At 45.3% G+C, this 21,035-nt stretch overlaps 4 protein-coding genes across 6 annotated transcripts in view; 1 reads left to right on the top strand and 3 right to left on the bottom strand.

Annotated features, from left to right (window-relative positions):
* Window positions 1-1,044: 1,044 nt before the first annotated feature.
* Window positions 1,045-2,988, bottom strand: fkbp2 (FKBP prolyl isomerase 2). The gene is made up of 2 exons (XM_028403118.1): window positions 2,416-2,988; window positions 1,045-1,450 (listed from the first exon to the last, which is right to left on the bottom strand). Exon 1 carries the CDS (start codon window positions 2,854-2,856, stop codon window positions 2,440-2,442), a length of 417 nt encoding a protein of 138 aa, XP_028258919.1. The 5' UTR covers window positions 2,857-2,988; the 3' UTR covers window positions 1,045-1,450; window positions 2,416-2,439.
* On the top strand, window positions 2,989-3,882 carry ncbp2as2 (uncharacterized protein NCBP2-AS2). The gene is made up of 2 exons (XM_028403119.1): window positions 2,989-3,085; window positions 3,199-3,882. The coding sequence occupies exon 2, from the start codon at window positions 3,249-3,251 to the stop codon at window positions 3,552-3,554; it is 306 nt and encodes a 101-aa protein (XP_028258920.1). The 5' UTR covers window positions 2,989-3,085; window positions 3,199-3,248; the 3' UTR covers window positions 3,555-3,882.
* A 179-nt stretch (window positions 3,883-4,061) lies between these two features.
* meltf (melanotransferrin) lies at window positions 4,062-10,473 on the bottom strand. Its single transcript, XM_028403115.1, has 16 exons — window positions 10,088-10,473; window positions 9,713-9,867; window positions 9,420-9,519; window positions 8,341-8,523; window positions 8,060-8,216; window positions 7,883-7,950; window positions 7,616-7,800; window positions 7,371-7,536; window positions 7,127-7,278; window positions 6,873-6,969; window positions 6,588-6,782; window positions 6,200-6,353; window positions 5,967-6,034; window positions 5,708-5,895; window positions 5,435-5,627; window positions 4,062-5,336 (listed from the first exon to the last, which is right to left on the bottom strand). The coding sequence occupies exons 1-16, from the start codon at window positions 10,134-10,136 to the stop codon at window positions 5,266-5,268; spliced, it is 2,181 nt and encodes a 726-aa protein (XP_028258916.1). The 5' UTR covers window positions 10,137-10,473; the 3' UTR covers window positions 4,062-5,265.
* A 2,380-nt stretch (window positions 10,474-12,853) lies between these two features.
* The window catches only part of LOC114434164 (disks large homolog 1-like), an 88,433-nt gene continuing 80,251 nt past the window's right edge, over window positions 12,854-21,035 (bottom strand). For 2 of the 3 annotated variants that reach the window (XM_028403146.1, XM_028403148.1), the window contains 10 exons: window positions 20,546-20,728; window positions 19,153-19,216; window positions 18,482-18,497; window positions 17,697-17,738; window positions 17,330-17,380; window positions 17,122-17,223; window positions 16,859-17,031; window positions 16,661-16,770; window positions 16,436-16,527; window positions 12,854-16,311 (listed from right to left, as the gene is read on the bottom strand). In XM_028403146.1, the coding sequence (XP_028258947.1) occupies window positions 16,205-16,311; window positions 16,436-16,527; window positions 16,661-16,770; window positions 16,859-17,031; window positions 17,122-17,223; window positions 17,330-17,380; window positions 17,697-17,738; window positions 18,482-18,497; window positions 19,153-19,216; window positions 20,546-20,728 (940 nt within the window). In that variant the 3' untranslated portion in view covers window positions 12,854-16,204. The remainder of the gene's footprint in view (window positions 16,312-16,435; window positions 16,528-16,660; window positions 16,771-16,858; window positions 17,032-17,121; window positions 17,224-17,329; window positions 17,381-17,696; window positions 17,739-18,481; window positions 18,498-19,152; window positions 19,217-20,545; window positions 20,729-21,035) is intronic. The other variant, XM_028403147.1, reaches the window with a different exon arrangement.

The following is a 21,035-nucleotide window of genomic DNA, read 5'->3' as shown; positions in this document are numbered from 1 at the left end:
CCTCAAAAGCTTTGGTTTACAATGAAAGATATCTGTATACATAATACATTATTATGTATTATATCTGTAATACAAGCCTCCAGTGACAGGCTGTGGAGGAGTTCATCAGTCGAGGCTCTCACTGGATGAATCAAACATGAACATGACTCCTTAGCAGCACCTGTTACACTGTGGTGTATCGAGCTGGACCGGGACAGGAGCGGAAAGGAGAGGGCCCACTGGGGAAATCAGACAAGAAGATAGGGTTGTGTGTGGGTGAGGTCTCAATCAGGGTCTGCCTTTTCTTACGGTCACGCCTCTGGTAGCGGAAGTTAAAGGGTGGACGCAGAGCTATGAATCCTTCAATTTCTTCTGAGGATGAATCCGAAGACACAGTGGTGGACGGTGGCTGTTGCAGGTTTACAAAACCTTCAGCGGACTCACTGGAAGAAGAGGAGACAGGAACAGAGGGGTTGAAAGCAACGCTGGGGTCGAGGGGCACGGGAAGAGCAGGTGTAGGATCGATCGTTGCTGGAACATCAGCAGAGGGGGATGGAGGGTCTAATGGAACCGGCTGTGGATCCACGCCTGGGTCATCGGTCTCGGGTGGAAAGGCGGAGACCTCGGGGCCTGGGGGGTCCATCTTCAGTGGCTGCAGAAAGAGTCTCAGTCATGCAATATTCAATGCATTAGAGGGAGGAAAGAAAATTTTAAATAACCCACTTTCTGTCTTATTTCTTAAACACAGGTGCCTTCAAGCATAAAACTTTTATTTATTAGTTTTAAGATCTGCAGTTATAATTTTCCATTTGTTTGTCTCACACTTCAGTTCAGATTGCTGTTGAAGCCAAAGTCACATGACCAGGAAGCTGTTTGAGATGTGGTGCCACACTATTGGCTTCTGACGTGGTGCTTCTTTTGCATTTTCCACATCTCACCATACTGATCATTTTCCCATATATAATATGATATATTGCAATTTTTTCATATATTATGAGAACTCTTTTGTCATCTTAGGACCCTCAATAATATAATAATATTCACAAAACAAACGTCACAAGGATCCAGTAGAATCAACATTTTATTATCATAATTCAAAAATTAGCAAACTCCATAATGCAAATCTGACTACAGACTGGATTAACACCTTTATTAAGTATTTAGTGGGAAAAAAAATGAATGAACTCGTTTACAAATCAAAAGCTGAGATGATTCAGGACATGATGTCACCATGGGCCCTCTGGTCAAAGACTGGACTTGGCTGCTGCCTGTCGGCGCCCTGTGATGTTTAGCTGGGGCATACAGTCAGTTATTGTGTCATATCATAGCTTCAGTCCAGTAAATCAGAAGCAAAGCCAAGAAAAGGAGGTCAGCAGCTCTGCTGGGCGGCGCCGGATCCATTCTCAGATTTGCTGTGTAATCTTCATCGGAGGTCAGATGGTTGACTTAATGCTGCAACACCTCCTGGAACCTGAGCGAAAAAAAACAAAACAAAAATATCAAAGACAACTGAATATTTCATCATAAAAGCAGGAAGAAATCTGTCATTTAGGAATCACACAAGACTGAAGATTTCACTTTCTTGAAACTTTAACTTTATACTTTATTTAACAGAAAATGTTAAAGGAGCTGCAAATTAGGATTAATGCAGATTAAGACAGATTTATACTCATATTTTATTCTAATTTACGTATTTTTCTTCTGATTTACAGACTGGATTAACACCTTTATTAAGTATTTAGTGCAGTATTTAGCGCAGCCTCCGGGCCAGGACCAGCAGACTGAGGGACCAGGCTGTCAGGAAGCTGAACTCTCTCCCTGCTGTGCCCCACTTTCTCCCCCTTCCCTGACACCCCAAGATAGGAACTCTGTGCACCAGCCACTTTACCCTGTGCATTCTCTTGCACCTTAGTCATGTCACACCAGTCTCATATAAGCTGCTATAACTTAAACTATTCCTGGACTGTTTACATTATGCCAACTGCACTGTCTTGCACCATTACATCTTTTGCACTCTCACTGCATTGTGCCTTCATTTTGTGCCTTGTATTTTGTGTGTGCCTCATTGCACATTTTTTTACACTTTATATTTATCTTTTAGTTATATGTTATATGTTGCGGAGTGAAGAGTAACGCAATTTCGATTCTCTGTATGTCCAGCACATATAGCAGATTTGACAATGAAGCTGACTTTGACTTTTGACTTTGATAATTAAGATTCTATTGTGTATATTCATGATAATATTTATATTTTCTTTAAACTTTATTAGTTTTTGTTTCAGACTTCATGTCTATAATAATACTGGTATGCCACTAACAGTATAGGAACCTTTGTCTTAATATAAAGTGTATTTAAAGGGTCTGATTAGCTCTGAGATATTATTCAGATCAGACTTTATGGATTACTTTGATCCATAAACCACTTTGATAACCTACCTTCTCTTTCTGCCTCCTCTTCCGTCAGAGGTCTGATCTCCGCTCGATGCTCAGCAGCTCCACTTCGAAGATGAGCGTCGCTCCTCCGGGGATCTTCGGAGGAGCTCCCCGGTCTCCGTAGCCCAGCTCAGCGGGGATGACGAGCTTCCTCTTCTCGCCTTCGCACATGCCGAGCAGGCCCTGGTCCCAACCTTTGATCACCTGGCCGGTGCCCAGAGTGAAGGTGAAGGGCCTGTCGCGGGGGATGCTGCTGTCAAACTCGGTGCCGTCCTCCAGCTTGCCCGTGTAGTGCATGTTCAGCACGTCCCCTTTGCGGGACTTGATGGGGCAGTTGTCCACCCGCTTCTTGATGCCGATCTGCAGCTTCTTCTTCTCGGCTCCGCTCACCGCCGCCGGGCTCAGAGACAGCACCGCCACCGCGAACAGCACCAACACCCGCATGGCCGCAGTCCGGTCACCGTGTCCAGCTATCAAAGCGTTAAACACCACGGCAAATGCTCAGATTTCGGAGATGAATAATGGAAGCGAGCAGGAAATGTGTTTCTGAAAGCGGAAGTACGCAGGATGAGACCGGAAGTAGTTCGCCGGGTGGTGTCACCAGTAAAAACGTCCGGGATAACTGAAGCTGCTCCTGTGTGTTATGTCATCCACGGTCACCAGATCATTTCAAGTAAGTCCGCTTCTTCTGTCACGTTTGTAAAAACGATTACACAGTTTGTTTACGTCTTTGTAGGGAAACATGGTGGATTTATACCTTCAGCTAACAGTCCTGTGTCATTACAGGGCTGAACTTCGCTGGAATCAGGAGTTAGCTGCCTAAGCTAACAGCTAACATGCTTGCTCGCATGTTGTTGTCGCTCATCAACAAGCTTCATGTCGTCGAGAAGCTGGCGGAGTCGCGTCCGATGCGCAGGGCGGCTCAGATCACAGCCTACGCCATCACCAAGGCTCAAATAGCCGGCCGGGACGTCTCGGAGAAGGCTTTGCGGTCGCAGACGCTGCGGCAGGTCCGGGAGGAGGCCGGTAAAGTCCCCCGTGACCTGTCAGAGATGAACAGCCGCCTCAGGAAGGTCCGAGACACGTTTGTGAATGAAGTGAAGGATGGATGGAAGGAAGGCTCCAGGCAGATCAAGAAATAAAGAAGACAGACAGACGGTGTTGATGTGTCCTCACCACACTGCCTAAAAGGAGCATGTAGCTGCAGCTGGACACTTCCCTGCAGCCTGTGGACACACTACAATACTCATCAGAGAATCAAAGTCACATTTAATCTTCTACACATTCACTTCCTGGAACTGACTTTTATTTGAGTTTGTGCAGTCATCCACCTGCTCTATGACCGATCCTGCCACAGCACTTGGAACTTCATTTTACTGATCGAAATGTACATAAAACAGGCGTGTGTGTGTATACACACAATGGATTTGCCACATAGTTATATAAATAAAGATTATAATTTATAACGAAGGGCTGTGTCAGCTCATTCTGCTCACAGTAAGGAGTGTGGAGCACTTTCAGTGTACTGTACCTTTAAATGTGCAGCTCCTGCATTTACTGTGCACTGTGGTGAGTTGTAAAAAGATGCAGATCAACATCGTGCAGTTTGCAGCTTTATTTTATTTGAACAAGCACAGAAAACAGCTCGAGTCAGCAGTTTAATGTAGTAATACTTATGCAGGCGCACTGGCCTGGCAACTAAATATTAGTTACACATAAGGTCATTTCACACAGAAATAAATCTCTATCGGGAAGAAGAGAGGAGGGCGTTCATTTCTGACAGCATGAGTCAGTACATATACACTGATATGGCACCTGAACTTCATATAAAAATAAATCTCTGGACAAAGAAAAATACACATCCAATCAACATGTTTAAACACGAGAGCAGCAGGAAGGCAGCAGATACGCTGAAAAAGGGTGAAAAAGTGAGACTTTCCTGGAGATGTTTGGGTTCGAAGGCGTGAGATCTGATTCAAGAGAGGCTTGTATAAACACTTAACTCGACTTTTGTCCTTTACTGACAAAAGAAGTCCATCAAACCTCGATTTGTTTCTTCAGCTACCTCCTCTTTTTTGACTCAGATCCTCCAGAGAAACAAAATCTAATTCACTCTCCAACACAAATCACAGGATGCTTTCTTCATGTTCTCCCCAAAATCTGACGGAGCCTGACCATTGTGGCAGTTTATCTCACTCCATGCTAACATGCAGACTGTGTAGACAAAAGCACGAGATTAGTAACGATAAGGGATTTCACTGTGAATTAGATTATTGGTCCAGGTTTTAGGTATTTGAGGAGAACATGTGAAGCAGACAGCCTATGCACAAACACTCATCAGTCACTATTCATCATACGATTTCCAGCACAGCTCTGTGTGGAGGTAACACTAGTGCATATTCACTGATATGGCATTAGCTTATATGAGAAACACCTGAAGCAAGGAGCAGAGGTTTTGCCAAATTTATGGCAAACAAATGAAGTTACCTGCAAAAGCTTAGATTAAAGCAGAGTAAGACTGAATAATCTGAGTTAAAAATCAGACCTTCTCTTCTTTGTGAAGCCTGTTCTGGAGGGACAGGGATGCCGACCCACTATAACAATGTAACAGGTGGCAGCATACGCACTGATATGGCAGCCGACCCTCAGTAAACAAAGTGGCAGCAGCCCCCTCCCTCGTCTTCTTCATACAAACAAGAGACGGCTGCTTCAACGTTAGCACCGTCTAAATCCAACATGGCGTCCTCTTACATTTCAAATCAAGTAGAAAAGATCCAAAGAGACAGAGTGGGTTAACAGAAAGAGGAAGAAGAGAGCAGGAAAACAAAAAGAGGCCTGTGTCAGGTGGGGTCTTCACACCCAGGAGCCGGTCAGCATGAAGCTGAGCAGGGCCAGCAGCAGCAGCAGCCATGCAGACGACGTCACTGTAACAGCAAATGAAGAAGGTGGGGGGGGGGGGGCAACATCAGAGAGATTGTAACCAGCCTGTGCAGAGCCGCCATGTTCTCTGTGTGATTCTTACCTGGACTTGATGAGTTGCACTCCATGTCAACCAGCGAGTCCATGTAGCCCTGTCCCAGCCAGTCCTGGTAGGTCTTTCTGTCGCCGACACCCACCAGGCGAACGGTGGAGTCTTTGAAGACGAGATCTGTGCCTTTGTAGACCTGCGAGTCAAACATCCTGAACTCTGGACCCGTGTCGCTGCCGAAGTGTGTCTGCAGAGAAACAAACAAAAATTAAACAAAAAAAAAAGATCTCAGACTCTCTAACAGCATAAAGACAGAGACACGCATACCTGGGCGCGGTCCAGCAGTCCATAGACAGCGTTGACGTTGGTGTCGGGTCGGACCATCACGGCGTGGGAGGGCACTCTGGCCAGGTTACAGTATCTGTACTGTGTGACTTCAGCCTTGGTGCCATGAGGACAGAGCAGCTGGAAGTCTGCTGAACGCAGATCCACAGCCCACGACTCAGAGGACTGACCTGACAACACACACACACAGAGTGAAATCTGTCCCTTATTTACAGGCGGGCCTTTCAGTTTCTCTTCTTACCGTCAGTGTTTTGGAAGACAGTAGTGTGTTTGATAAAAGCCACGTCGCCTCCACCTTTCGCCAGACACCTGAAGGAACACAAGTTCTGTTGAGTTATTTCAGACCCCTCTGTCACATTGTCACTGTAAAATCATTGACTATAATGCATATGACCGAGAGCCCTGTTTGAAGTGGATTCTGAAAACATGGCTCCTCTCGTGTCATGTGATGATGTCATGAGCCGTTTTCGGTACCTGAAGGCGCCGTCGTATCCGTCGTACTGGTCTTTTCCTTTCTCACATTTGTTTTGTCCCGAGGCGTCTCCCACACACATATCACACAGGTTGCCAGGGAAACCAGGCTGATTGGCACCTGGCACGCAGCTCTGCTGGAAGAAACCTCCGACCGCTAAGCATCATGGGAAGAAAGAAACACAAGGTCAGAGACCCGTAGGACAGTTTTAAGTTAGGGTCAGAGATGACACAGATGTGGCTCTGGAGGAAGTCTGAGAAAAAATACACTGCCAAGCTAATGCATTATGGGAAATGTAGGATCCAGTGCTTCGATGGACAGACACACTTAGAGGGCTAAAACTGGGGATTCTTTTTTATTTTTCTTCCTCACACACACACACACACTGACCTTGTGGTATCTGACAGTGCTGAGGGTTGATCAGGCCTCTCTCCATCAGCGTTGCTACGGGAATGTTCCAGCCAGCCGTGCGGCCGTATCCGGTGTGACAGGAGCGACGGCCGCGCAGGTCGCCAAAGTTACGAATGTCAACGCTACTCTTTTTTACCACTGCAACCGCGTAGTACATGGCTCCATCACGGTCCTCTGGAGAGATGAACAGCAGCATGAGTGCTTTGGTCTTTTGGTCGTCTTTGACATCTGAACGTCTGTGGCTGTGTGTGCGCGTGTTGTTACCTGCATAACTCTCTCCAGCAGCAGGGACCAGGCCGTAGTCTTTACCTGCTGTGTAGATGTAACCCCCATCAAGAGTGATGGCATCGGCCTCGTTGTTCTACACACACACACACACACACAATATGAAGGTGGAGGTCAAGATGTCAGACCTGCTTCCTGTTTTCATTAAGCCATGCTTTCAGGATCTATTTCTGATCTATGATGTTATTATGACTGAACACCTCTGCAGCTTGAATAGTAACAACATCTGTTACCTTGACCTTCCCCATGCAGTCATCCACTGAGTCCCCATAGACACACTGGATGTTTGGTGTCAGCCCTTTATTGTGAAAGGCCACAGCCATGTCAGCACACTTCTGCTGCTCCCCGCTGGACAACACACACCAACGCAGCACCCCCGGGACGTCTGTTTTGTAAACAGAGGGACACATTTCATTTATAATTACTCTGAATATCTGTGTAATAATTTGAAGACTCATCTGATGAGACGCGCCCCACCTTCAGGTTTGCAGTCCATGGCTCTCATAGCGTTGTAGTAGTGGCTACCCATCCACTGCTCGGGGTCGTCTGACTCGACGCTGTTGAACGTGGTGGAATTCTCAGAGAAAAGGACAGTTCCCCCTCCATAGCCATCAGAGGAAAACATCTTGAAGAATGACTTGGTCTGCGAACAGAAGCCGTGCCATCATTCATTCCTTCCAGTGTCTGATGAGTGAGCAGCGTTCAGAGTTTTAACAACCTACCAGCCCCTCCTTCAGCATGTTGAACACCACAGATGGCGTGATGTCACTGTTAACCACGATGCCCCGGAATGGGACACGGACCAGTGAGCACCTTTTCCACTGAGAGACGTCAGCTCTGGTGCCGTCACGGCATAACAGTTCATAGTCGGATGACCGCAGGCCTTGAGCCCAGGTCGGGCCTTCACCTGGTGGAGAAATGACTTGTTAAGCTTAAAGATGCTGAATGGGGTTGCTATGACAACGTCTCTGTGTGTGTGTGTGTGTTACCATCGGTGTTCTCCTCCACAGTGGTGTGTTTGATGAAGGCCACCTCTCCTGCACCTTCAACCAAACACCTGAAAAGGAAACAAAGGAGGATTTAAGGCTTTAAGACTGAAAGGTCGGGGAACTACACAGGGAACAGTGTTCATCAACATGTAGAAAAACACTGTGAGTGTGAGGTACCTGAAAGCTCCTTCATAGCTGTAGTACATCTCGTTGTTGTTCGTCTCACATCTGTGCCCTCCGCTGCCGTCGCCTTTGCACAGCTGGCACAGAGCCGGAGGGTCGCCGGGCTGGTTCGCTCCTGGGATGCAGCTCGCGTTGAAGAAATTTGCCACGCCTGATCCGAAACAACACAAACATGCAAGCGTGTTTATGATGTATCACAACAAAGTGAATGACTTTCTGACATCCATAAATCTAAAAAAAAACTCCTGTGCTACTGAAACCTGTCCTTTTCCTACCCTGTGGGATGTTGCAGCCCATCACAGACATGTGTCCCTGGTCTATGAGGAAACCTAAAGGCATGTCCCAGCCGGCCGTCCGGCCTTTCCCCGTGTGACAGCTCCTCTTTCCTGCCAGGTTGTTGATGTTGATGCCAGAGTTTGCTTTCTTCACCACAGCGACAGCATAATAGGAGAAGGCACCTGAGGGATGAAACAGCACAGGTGTGAACACACATAGAGTATGACGTGAAAAAAAACACACCTTCAGGTTGGACAAGGACAGGCCTGTGTTGTTCGACGCGCCGGATCTCTTATTATCAGAGGACAGAAACAGGATCAAAGTACAGCCGGCCACTCCAGGTTTGAAACATGCCGCATGTAGCACACACATTATGATCTGGGCGTGTCATGTCATAGGAAGTTTTAGTGTCATTAAATATATGCTAAATATTAAGCTTGAAGATATTACCAGCGTCTACCACCCCCCATAAATGAGCATTTTAACAAACATCATGAATATTATTCATTACAATAGTTTGCTATAGTTTCCTTTATGCTAAGCTAAGCTAATTACACACTGGGTCCTACTTTGGGTCCTACACCGTCCACATGTCAATTTTTTTTGTCTTTTTTTCTTACATGCGTAATAAATCTGTCTTTATGTGTCTATTATAAAGACACATGTCCCTGCTCATATCCCGTTTCGTCCTCCTCCTGTTGATACAATAACAAGGGCAGCAGGGGCTCAGTGGTAGAGCAGGGTTGTCCAATAACCAGAAGGTCGGTGGTTCGACCCCAGCTCCTCCCTAGTCATTGTTGTGTGTCCTTGAGCAAGGCACTTTACCCACATTGCCTCCAGTGCACTCACTGGTGTATGAATGCATATGAATGAATCGGTGGTGGTCGGAGAGGCCGTAGGTGCACCTTGGCAGCCACGTCTCTGTCAGTCTCCCCCTGGGGAGCTGTGGCTACATCTGTAGTTTAACACTGCCACTGTGTGAATGTGGTGTGATTGAGTAATGCATCTCAATGTACGCGCTTTGAGTGCAATATAATAATACAATACTTCATCACACGATGATTTGTCTTAGTCTTACCTTCTGCCTTTGATTCACTGGCAGCCATCTTGAAGGAGGTGGTCTTTCCCAGCTTGTAGATGTCAGAGGCGTACATGGACAGAGCATCAGCTTCTTTTCTCTGCACAGACAGAGGACAGAAATCAGCCAGTTTGTCATAAACAGCTGTGAGCTCCCTGATAACTGTTCACTCATTAACTTCATCATGAAGATTATTTTCTTATCTTGTTTGCTTGTTCTGGCTGTCAGGTAACTCTGTTAGCTTTATATCGAGCTATCTGCAGATTTAAATGTTGTTCCATGTGATTTCCAACCTGCAGTTTCTCAGCGCAGCTCTCCACCGTGGGTCCGTTAACACAGCTGAGGGAGGGGCGGATGGAGGCTTCAGAGAACGCCTGCGACATGGCCTGACATTTCCTCTGCTCTGCTGCAGAGATGGTGCACCATCTGACGGTGTTCTCACCAAACACTGGAAAAACAGAGAGAGATGCAAAGAGCAGCTGAGCATCAGCAGCCTCAGATCTATGAACTGTAAAGAATAAGCTGGAAATGAGGAGTCAAGTCAAAAAAAGGAGGAGGCACGTATCTACAGCTTCTCAGGTGATGTCAAGATGCTGCAAACCACAACAAATGTATGAATGAAATCATCATTTTACAGTGTATATTTGAATATAGACAGCAGCTCTTACCTGTGTGTAGCATTAGCAGCAGAGCTCCGGCTGCCCTCCACATGGTCATGGCCTCACTCTCTCTCTCTCTCGCTCTGTGTGTTAGATAAACAGCTTCCTTTCACTCTCCTCCACTTTATACTTTGCCTCCTGAGTCAAAGTCCTGCTTCTATCACCACGGCCAGGCGTAAAGTCCAAGTCGTGTGAAGTCCGAGTTATTCTTTTTACTGATTTACAATTCAGTCACAGGACTTGATTTTTTTTTGAGGGTCGGTTCATGAAGTGTACGTCTCTGGACTACCTGGCCTCTCTGCTGCTGCTGCTGCCGCCTTCTGGCTGCAGGCCAAAGCCCGGACAGAGAGCTCTTTTACAGACCCAACCCCACCTCTCCACTCGGGTGGTGCTTTTCCACTGATGGGCTAAAGGAGAGGATTCAGGCCAACAGTGACTGACTCACTGCTCAGACTGCTGAGGCCAACACAGAGACAAGGACTCTGTTTACCTGCTGCTGTAACTCTGACGTAGGAGTGTGTAGACGCAATGATGTCAGCTATAAGTCATTAGAATCATCTACATCTGTACAGTTTAGTCAGTCCAAGTACTTCATAATGGTTCCAAACAACTTCAGATGAAGTGTCAGTCCAAGGACAGTCACACGGACTGTATGTAGAGATATAACTCATCCTCCGCCTGAACAAAAGTGCTGACAAAATATCTTGCCTAGAGGAGCTGCCGCCATCTTGATGTCACCCTGGAAGCAGTCTGCACAGCTGAAGCTGCATTGTTGCTGTTCCTCACATACACCCAGCTCCTGCAGCTGTGAGCGCATCCTTCCCCTCAACATGCTGCATGGCATGGAGGCTCTGCCCTGTTCTGACAGAAGCCCTCTGTACCAGAAAGACCCCACAACAGGACCTGCTGCTCTGCAGATGCTCTGACTCAAGATAACAAAGATAACCCAACAGGTCACACCAGCACAATCTGGTCCTTTTCAGGGTCAGAGCCTCCTACTCATTTTCTTCCTGCTTTAGACGACTTGAAGAAATAACTGCTCACATGCTGCCTAATAGAGCCACCCTGCCAGCTGCAGTTGTAGCAGGATAATAATAATAATCAGTGCTATTTGCTTCACCTGTCTGTTTAGCTGGTTAGTGGATGTTTCAGCTAGTGGGCGCATCAGCATGTAATAAATGTGTTACCACAGCGACTGTTTAGTCCAGTGGTTGTTTTTTTTCCTATAAATGACCTATAACCTTTGTAGTCATGAGCCTTTGTGTTGGGAACCAGGCTGTGTTTTTTACAGTACAGGTGGGAAAATCTGTGGCCGAGCTGGTTGTTCACTGATCACGAGGTCACCGGTTCAATCCCCAGTTCCCCCGGAAACTATCGTGAGGTCAAAGGTGCCTCCTGACCTCCCTGCAGTGCAGATCTGACAAACACTGTAATGGGGTAACACTGTAATGGTGTAAACCTTTAAACTCCCTCCTTAAACTCTGTGACCTGGCAACAAAGTGCAGAGCGTCAGCCAAACTGAGGACACATAATTGTGGTTATAAAATAATTTCTGGCACAACACAGGAAGGTGGTCATGCCATAAAAATAATGTGATTACTCTGATTAGACTACACTATGTTCAGGTCCAGACTCAGAACAACAAACACTCATCAGCATTTGAAGCTTTATCACAGCCAAGGCCATGCATTGTGTGTGTGTGTTCTGTCACAGTTCCTCCTCCTGTGAGTCTGCAGCAGTGGACTCTGTCTGCTGCATTTACAGGACCCAATGTGACAGAGTGAGGATTACATGGAGTTGACAGCCACAGCGAGGTGACATCTGACATGTGCTGTCAGATCTGAGTGCTTCTTTAGTGAAAGTGCTGATGTGTCTGTTCCTGACTGCCTGACCGTGAACACCTCCGAGGTTTTATTGTTCACGTACAGCAGGTGCTGCAGGGTGTTATGGGTAATAAAAGACTTTTATAAGATCTTTAGAAATGATACAGTAACTGTTGTATTCTGAATCTGTCTGCTTTCCAACATTTATGTGTATTTACTCGGTAATTTATTACAGGATATAGTCAGATTATAGTCACAGTAACTCAGGGACCAGATGACCTGAAGAAGTGTGGTAACATGAACTTTGGACACTGACATAAAGACAGTGGAGAGAGAGAGAGAGGGGAAGAGGTCATTAAATAAAAATGTCCTGTTTCCAATAAAACAGGCTGAAATGTTCAGTAAACTTCAGTAAACTGTTATGTGACAGTAGCTCAAAGAACAACGATACAACACTGCAGTGCATTAAAGTCACACGTCTGACTTAAATCTCAGTTTAACCTGTTTTTTACCCATAATTCTAGCTTAAGACTTTAAAGGCTGAATGAGGATCACAACAATCCCCCATTACATACATTTGCATATTTGTCTATTAACCAATTGTTTTTAAGTAAACTTCTTTGATTTTATATACTTATAAAGCCTTCACTCAAAATCAAACTTTTGCCTCAGTTGGACTCAATTAAAAAATTAATTATAAACAAGAATATAACAAGGGCCTAACATTGATTATGTTAGATTGATTGATTATATTTTCATCTGATCATTATTAGAAAAGATACCAAGGGGGAATTAGAATGACATTGTTTGAAGCAGCACTCTATTTAACTATTTAAATACTTTTCCTTCGTATTAAACATATGAGCCACATCACACAGAGACCACTACAAACCCGCAGTAGAGGTGGAAATAAAGGAAAATATATTAATATTTACAGTTATTATTCACATTCATACACATTCCACATCGCAACAACAAGAAGAAGAATAGTCATGTCTGGTCATCGGGCGAGGGATTTCAATAAATCTCAATAAAGACTTTTATTTTTATTGTTTTTGTACCAAAATAGGCAGTTAGAGCAGGGATAAATGTTATAATATGTTAGATATAGATCCATCTCTGTAATAGATTCTTTGCATCAGTGCTTTATTCTAACAGACAGTGACATGGTCCCCTGGCATCAACACACAGCCAGAGTCATGCAGAGAGGAGTCCACTTCTGTCAACTGATACAACATCGCTCATAAACCGGGGGGGCGCTTGGATCACAGACGGTAAAAGATTTCAGTTCAGCGGAACATTTGGAAACATTAAAGCTTTCAAAACACGTGCTTTCAAAACCATATTCATCATCTGGGTCTAAGAGCAACTCTGTTGACAGAAGGGGTTCTTCTGCTGTATGTCTCTGGTCTCCAGTCAGCTTGGAGGCGTCGCCTTAGGGGAAAGGGGGGGCTGAGGATGGAGACGGGGAGTGGGTGACTGACAAGGTCCATACGACGGGCTGCATCACTGAAAGCATCTTGAATTTTGATGACAGATTATTGTCATGTTTCAGGTCGGTTTGGGCCTCAGACATTACTCTGTCACTAAGGTTGAAGCAGCAGAAGTTTCTCACATGTCTTCTGTCTGAGTGAAGAGAGCCGTGAAGCTAATCATTGTTTCCAAGTCGTGTCTGTATCGGGCTTTAAACATGTGTGAAGATGGGACAGTTTAACATGGAAGTCTATGGGAATGGACTTACTTTGGGAGTCAGCCTCAAGTGGCCATACGAAGAACTGCAGTTTCAAGCCCTGTAGGTTGTAGCTTGATGTATAAACAGGGCGTGTGGAAGGCATCTCACCCTTTACAAGGTCTAGACTGCTCTGATTGGTCAGCTCCTATAGTCCCAGCAGGCTCTGCCCAACACTCAGCATCAAGCTCTGCTGTCGCAAAGATGGAAGAAAGGTGTATACATACTGTAAAAAAAAATAAAAATAAAGGTCGAACATGGGACTGAGGGCACAAACCTTAAAATCCAGCACTGTCGGCAAAAAAGAGCTGATGCAGTCATTCAAACCTTCATCAAACGCTGTCTTAAAATACTCGACAGCAGCAGCATGGCATACGGCGAGCAAGTGAGATAACTGCAGAGAGTCAGTGAGTGTGTGTCATGTGATCATATCCAAAAACAACCAGCAACACTGGGACGGTATCAGCTCTAAGATGCTTTAAGGAAGCAGCCCTCATTAGTGCAACTACAGTAAGAAGGAGAGGTGTAACGATGATGCTGATGATTATGATTGCGATAATAGCGTTGATGATGACGATACACTGTTAAATGTCAGAGTGCTCAACTGATGTCACACAGGAGATGACGGCAGGGGAGGAGGAAGAGGAGGGAAAGACAGAGATGAAGACAAAACAGACCTATTTTTTTAAAGGGGGAATCTGGGCCTGTATTTATTTATTCAGAGGCTTTTTTTGGTTATTCCTGCTGTTGGTGTAATCATGTTATTGGCTCAGGTGATGGAAAAACAAACATTAAAACATAGGATGACGTATGTGGGAGATACAGCCACAAACACATCCATTTCCTTTGCGTTGGCGAAGGGTCAACTTCGTGGTGGTGCCACAGCCAGACGGTATGAAGAAGTACTGCGGTTTTGAGAATTTTTGGTCCCTGACCCCTTAAGGGCAAGCACACCAATTTTTAGCCGTATCAAGCAATTCCCCTAGGAGGAGTTCGCAAAAGTGCGGGGAGTGCAAAATGGAAGATGGGATGGTTTTTTTCAAAATGGCGTTTTTTTCTGTACGTCATGGAATTTTCGTCCAAGAGGCTTTTTTTCTTGTCACGAGGCGATACATCAGTGTACCAAGTTTCAGGTCTGTAGCAGTTGCAGTGAATATTTTCACACTTTAGGGGGCGCTGCAGAGCCATGCGGCCACACCCGCCAATGGTGACAGTGGCAAGTTGCGATTTTTGTCGGGGGGACAATTTTGTGCCAAATTTGGTGAGATTTTGAGCACGTTCAGGGGGTCAAAATCGCGATGCTGTGGGCGGAACAAGAATGACGTATAAAAATGATAATAAGCTTTTGCATTTCAATAGGTCTCTCGCACGTTTCGTGCTCGGGCCATAATAAAAAAATATGGAGGATGTGAAAAATAACAGCTGTGATGTCCGTACCATACTGTAATGCCACTTTGCACCACAAGATGGGATTAGGAGCCGACTTGAAGGTCCTCAATCAATGAAAGCCAACAGCCGCTGAAGCTCTGAGCGATCATTAGAGAGCGTGATTGACAAGATCAGACGGACTAGACTTTGTTTTGAGCCCCGCACAGACCTCCTGCTGTGCTGCTGTCCGGGACGTTGTGCAGAGCGACCCTCCACAGAGGTCCTACACTTTTTTTTGCCGCGAATGCATAAACTTTTACTGAAGTTATAAAGATAGAAATGTGATAAATGCAAGCCCAGAATCCACCATCTTTATGAGGCTCAACATGCCAATATAATATCCTTAAATTACCTCAATGTAATCTAATTTAGTTTCTTCTATTTAAGTAGTTCTGACTGAGTATCTCGTCCTCTCAGTGGTGACTAATAATTGCCTCAGTCATGTAAATTCTACATTTCTTGCTATTTGTCTAAAACAGTAGATGTGTTTTTATTTTGGCCCTTGATGCCAAAATGCTGGGGCACATTATAATTATATTTAATATATTCACCTTATAGCTAAAGTCTGCAGACAGTCGAAAGTGGAAAGGCAGGAATGAGATAAGAGAGAAACTCTAAACGGGAGTGATGGCATGAAAAGAGACAGTCAGACAGAAGGAGATCAAGATTTTGTCCCAAAAACATGCTCTTAAAGCTACAGCGTGCAAAAATCTGCCTCTTGGTGACAATATTATCATTACAAACCCATACATGAATGCATTATCCTTCGTTAATATGAAAACAACAACGACAACAACAATAAGAAGAACAATAATGAAATCAAATCAGATCATGGTACATATCGCCTCCGTTTGAACCACCTCCTTAAACATTAAGGAACTGAGCTGTAGGAAGATCCACCAATAGGCCGCTGGACAGACATAAGCTCCTCCCCTCTTCAGGAAGTAGCAGTCCCAGATAGTCCCAGCCTTGTCCGACTTAATGTGCTTGTGTAAAATATGTGTGTTTGTGGTGAAGTGTGTGAACAAGAGGGAGAGAGAGAGAGAGAGAGAGAGGAAGCAGGCTGATAATAGAAAATAAGACGAGTAGGAAGTGTTGAGAGAGTGATGCGTGCATGAATATGTGTGTGTGTGTGTGTGTGAGTGTTCAGAGTCGCTCCTTGGTGGGCACCCAGATGTATGGACCAGACTGCTCTTCAATGATCTGCTTCACCTGTGAGTAGATTTCCTCTAGTGTGGCGCCCTGGACTATAGCTGCAAAGCAAAGAGGAGGAGAAAAAAACCAATCAGACAAATATTCTCTTTATGATCTGGCAGAGACTCAAAATAGAGATGTATATTATTATACATATAGCTTTTATATATGCTGGTAACTGACCGGTGAAGAACTCTGTGAACTCCTGCTCCAGTTTGACGGCTCTGTCGAAGGTCTTCCTCGCCTGCTCCTCTGTGAATCGCTTGTTCATCTCTCTGGTTATAAACAGAGACTCCTCATTAATCATCCTCTGATATTTGCAGGTGATGAACATGTGACATGGTAGAAAGCTTAGAAAACATTTCAATGCACTTTGCTGTTAATGTCTAAAATATTCATGTCACATACAGGATGTTGTCGACGTTGCGTGGTTTGATGAGGATAGCGATGGGATGAAGGCCCGCCATCTGGAGGCGCTTGATCGCATTCCCTGATACATCCAGTATACAGTGTTTACCCTGGAAGAGAGACATGCAGGCAGACAAGAGTTAGATGACTGGGTGTGCTCTGTAGCATCGATCTGGTCCTCCGTCCCCCTCGTCCCACCTTCTCAGCCACTTCTTTGACAGACTGTATGCTGGTTCCGTACAGGTGGTTGTTGTACTGTCCGGCCTCTATGAACTTGTGTTCCTGGATCTCGCGCTCCATCAGCTCCCTGGAGGGCATGAAGTGGTAATCTCTGCCATCCACCTCGTAGTCTCGCCGAGGCCGGGTTGTGTCTAAACATCAACATTTTTACACAGATGAAGAAAGAGATAAATGTGTGTTCGTACTTCATAGGTCAACTAGAGGTCACTAGTTTTACTCACGTGGGACGCAGGAGCCAAACTTATCAGGGAACTCAGAGATAAGGTCATCGTTGATCCGATCTTTCATTGGTCCGAGCACGATGACTGGCCGTGTGTAATTAACTGGGAATCGACACACACAGATTAACACACTGATGCCACATAAGAGCATGTAAGAAGCTCAGTCAAGCAGTGAAGCAATAAAATAAAATGAAGACGAGGCACTGACCTTCCTGCTGCATGACGGGCTGGTAGGTGAGGAAGGTCTCCTCCTGGCCGGCTGCTCGGACACAAACACAAATGGACACATTCAGAGGATCAACGGGAGGAGGAGGAGGAGGGCTCACTGACAACACCTCACACTCTTTGCCCTTTTCTAATTTCAGACTTCTTTAACAGCTCTGGAGAAGCAGAAGAAATGTGAACTTCCACACACACACACACATGCACGTAAGGTCACAATAATAACAGCACACAAATGCACAACACACACACACAGAAAACACACAGCAGTAGCTACACAAAAGTAGCTGAAAAAAAGGAGTGAGTGAAAGGATGAAGAGGAGAGACGGAGACAGAGGAGGGTCTAGACTTACAGGAACTACTCTCACTATCGCTGGTGCCAGAGGTTACCAGCTCTGGAAGGACAAGACAGGTCAGAGTCAGCGACACACACCCACACACACACTTACAGACACACACACACACGTACAAACACAAGTTAACTTAAACAACACAATCCTCCCCATCCATCCATGTGAACTGTAGACACCTGAACATGGCAGCCTGCCCGGCTGCCTGCCCAGTAAGTATAATGCTGATTAAACTGTATTCAAATTGCTGTTAATTAATCTTAATTAATTAATTAATCTTTAATCTTGCATAAAACAAGAATGTAGACAACTACTGTGCAAAAAATACTGTTAAAAGTTGAACCTGAATCTCATGTGTGCAGTTAAAGCAAGAGGATATCCTCCAAATATCAGTTTTTGGGCAGCTTGCTTTGCAGAATTTAAACTGCTGAGGCCTCATATTGACTTCAAATGAAGGGACTTTTTAAAGGGACTTTGTATAAATAAAGGAGGATGATGGATTCTATCCCCCAACACCAGCTGAATATTGTTTAAGGAACTGAGCTGTTGCTTAGTGGATTCCTGCAGCAGTAGTTCACCTTTGCTTGCTGACCAGGCTCCAGCAGCAGACTTTAAAAAGGCCGCTTATTGTCAGAATGATGGACGAACAGAGCAGAACTCTCCTGCAGCCTCAGACACATGTCAGTGCATCCTCTTCCTCAACGAGGAAGAGATTGATGGAGGACATAAAGGTGCTGCGGAGTTACACACACTGACCAGCAGGTGTCACTGATGGACAGAATACCTACCTTTATCATCCTGATCCTAGAGAGAGACGGAGACAAGTGAAAGAACAAGCGTTAATCACCATATTAACTCTGTGTTGACACACACACACACACACACACACACACACACACACACACACACACACAGTTTGAATGAGCAAGACAAATTGCCATCTCTAGAATCACGGGGATCCACTGCATGTGTGATCATTTTTAATTATCATCTCTTCACCACACGGAGCTGCTGATTCACACAGTGTGAAGAAAACAGAGAGAGAGCGAGCCAGCTGACAACACACTGATATCAATAGCTCGTGTTAAACTCGTGTGTCAGCGCTCGTCATCACACCCTGTGAGTAAGTCACAGTGTTGCCTCGCCTGTGAACTCAGACTGCAACTTTCTGCTTATTCCAAGCAGCAGTAAAGTTTGTCTCCTCTGTATTAGTCTTAAATTGACCTTTAATTAGGCTAAGCTACCCTGTCTACACAGTTTTCTATCTTCCCTTTTTAAATACTGGATTAAAGATAAATGCTTAAGAAATTATATCAACATTAACATTAAACTTTGATTAACAACAGCTACAATATGTTTAAGTATCATGAGTCACACAGCCGTATGAGGATGTAATATGGTCTAATAATCTCCTTATTTTGATTATTCGACCCTTTTTACATCAGAGGTTTCTACTCACCGATCTGTCCTGAGACCTCGTCACTCTGACTGTCTTTAGTCTCGACCTCTCCTTCTTCTCTGCCCTGTCAACAAGAGGACACGATTAGGAAACCTGCAAAGACTGAAGTCTGAATGCACAATTCCTTCAAGCTCCCTGAAACTGCACAGTTAATGCACAGGACCTTTATCATCAATACAAACTAAGATCAAACTGACTAAATGATGTGAGATAATGACACATATTATGTAAGCTGATAGTAAAGTGCATTTTTACCATTCACTTAAAACACATGAAAAGTAACAACAAGAGTCAAAATACTGCAGCCTGGGAGTGCAGAGGACATTTTCTCCTCATGAAAGCTCTGCTTGCTCCTGCTGTGGAGACATTTTCATCCCCTGAGTTTAAATTTAGATTTGTCACTTCTTGTGCAAGACCATTTCCTGCTGGTGGTCATATCCAGCACCAGAATTTCAAATAAGGTGAATCTCTGTTAGTTACAAAGCCATGTGTGGACCTGAATGGGCTCATATAAAGCAGCTTTTAGCCTCCTTCCAAAATGAAGGAGGAGAGCAGGGATGACAAGGGAGAAAAGGGAGCAGGAGGAGGATGTAAAAAATTGAAAAAAAGGAAGGGGAGCGGAGGTGGAGAGGGAACAGAAAGAGGAGGAGAGGAAAAGAGGAAAATAGAAGAGAAGATGAAAGGATACGAAGAGGAGGAGAAACTAGGAGCAGTGTTTGTTTGGGGTGCACTTTGTAAGCAACAAATAGTGAGTAAAAGAAAAATAGGAGAGAAGGAGGAGGAAGATTAAGGAGATAAGAGCAGTAGGAGGCGAGAAAAGGAGGAGCACAGGAGAGAGGGACCAAGAGAAGAGCAGTTATATACAGGAGACGACAGGAAATGACCCTCAATCATTAACCTTCGTCTATTTAAAACGTCCACATCTTTTATAATCTGTTCATTTTTAAAGCATTGAGCCTTTTTACAGTTCGATCACCGTCGATCAGTCCTGATGCACCAGCCGCTGTTCCAACACTTCAGTCTATTAGTACACCGTCCTCACCTCCCTGTGTGACGATCTCTCACCTCCACTCTTCCTCTTTCTTGGCGCCTCTAATCTCTCCTTCTCCCTTTCACCACCTGTCTGTCCCTCCTCCCATCTACTCCATCACCTCCCTCCCCTTCTCCGCCTCCCTCTGCTTCACGGAGGGTAACATGACTTGTTCTAAATTGTCTCCTCCTCACACCACAGAAACCTTTCAGAATCTGTCTGTCACCTCCTCCAAGAGAGGGAGAGAGAGGAAAAAGGGGGCCACAGGTTTGCATCCAGCGGATTGTACTTGCAGTCATGTCAGTGAGTCAGGTAGGCCTCACTGTACTTCCTGTTCCCATCTGACACCCCCTGAACTCTCACCTCCGACGGCTGGGAATGACCCCGACTTCAGGGCAGTTTGGGGGCGGGGGACTGAGGTGACGGGCAGGCCACCACTCCTCTTCGCCGGCGCTGCTCACATGCAGGATGTCCCCGAATTGAAACGGCAGGGCCTGATTGGGTGTTGTCAAATCGGACGCACTTCCGTCGTAGTCGAACAAGGCCCTGCGGACAGACACACAAACACTTTCAGTCATAAAGAAATTGAGTCAAATACGGACAGGACAAAAAGGATGATATCTGTCATAGTAGCCAAAACTGCTGAGCACTGCTATTAATTTATGACCTTGTGTGTATGAAGTCGTACGCATCTGTCCATGCATGCTGTTTGTGTGTGTCAGTGTGCATGCTCTATGTGTGTTTGAACAGTGATCTGTCTCTGTGACCCCTCAGAGATCCAAACCCATCCAGGGGGAAAAGACCTGGGAAAGTAGGCCAGCAATACGTGAGTGTGTGTGTGTGTGTGTGTGTG

Source organism: Parambassis ranga, chromosome 4 (assembly GCF_900634625.1).
Source record: "Parambassis ranga chromosome 4, fParRan2.1, whole genome shotgun sequence".
NCBI classification, from domain to species: Eukaryota; Metazoa; Chordata; class Actinopteri; family Ambassidae; genus Parambassis; species Parambassis ranga.
Note: the sequence above shows the minus strand (reverse complement) of the source record. Positions and strands in the feature narration are given on the sequence as shown.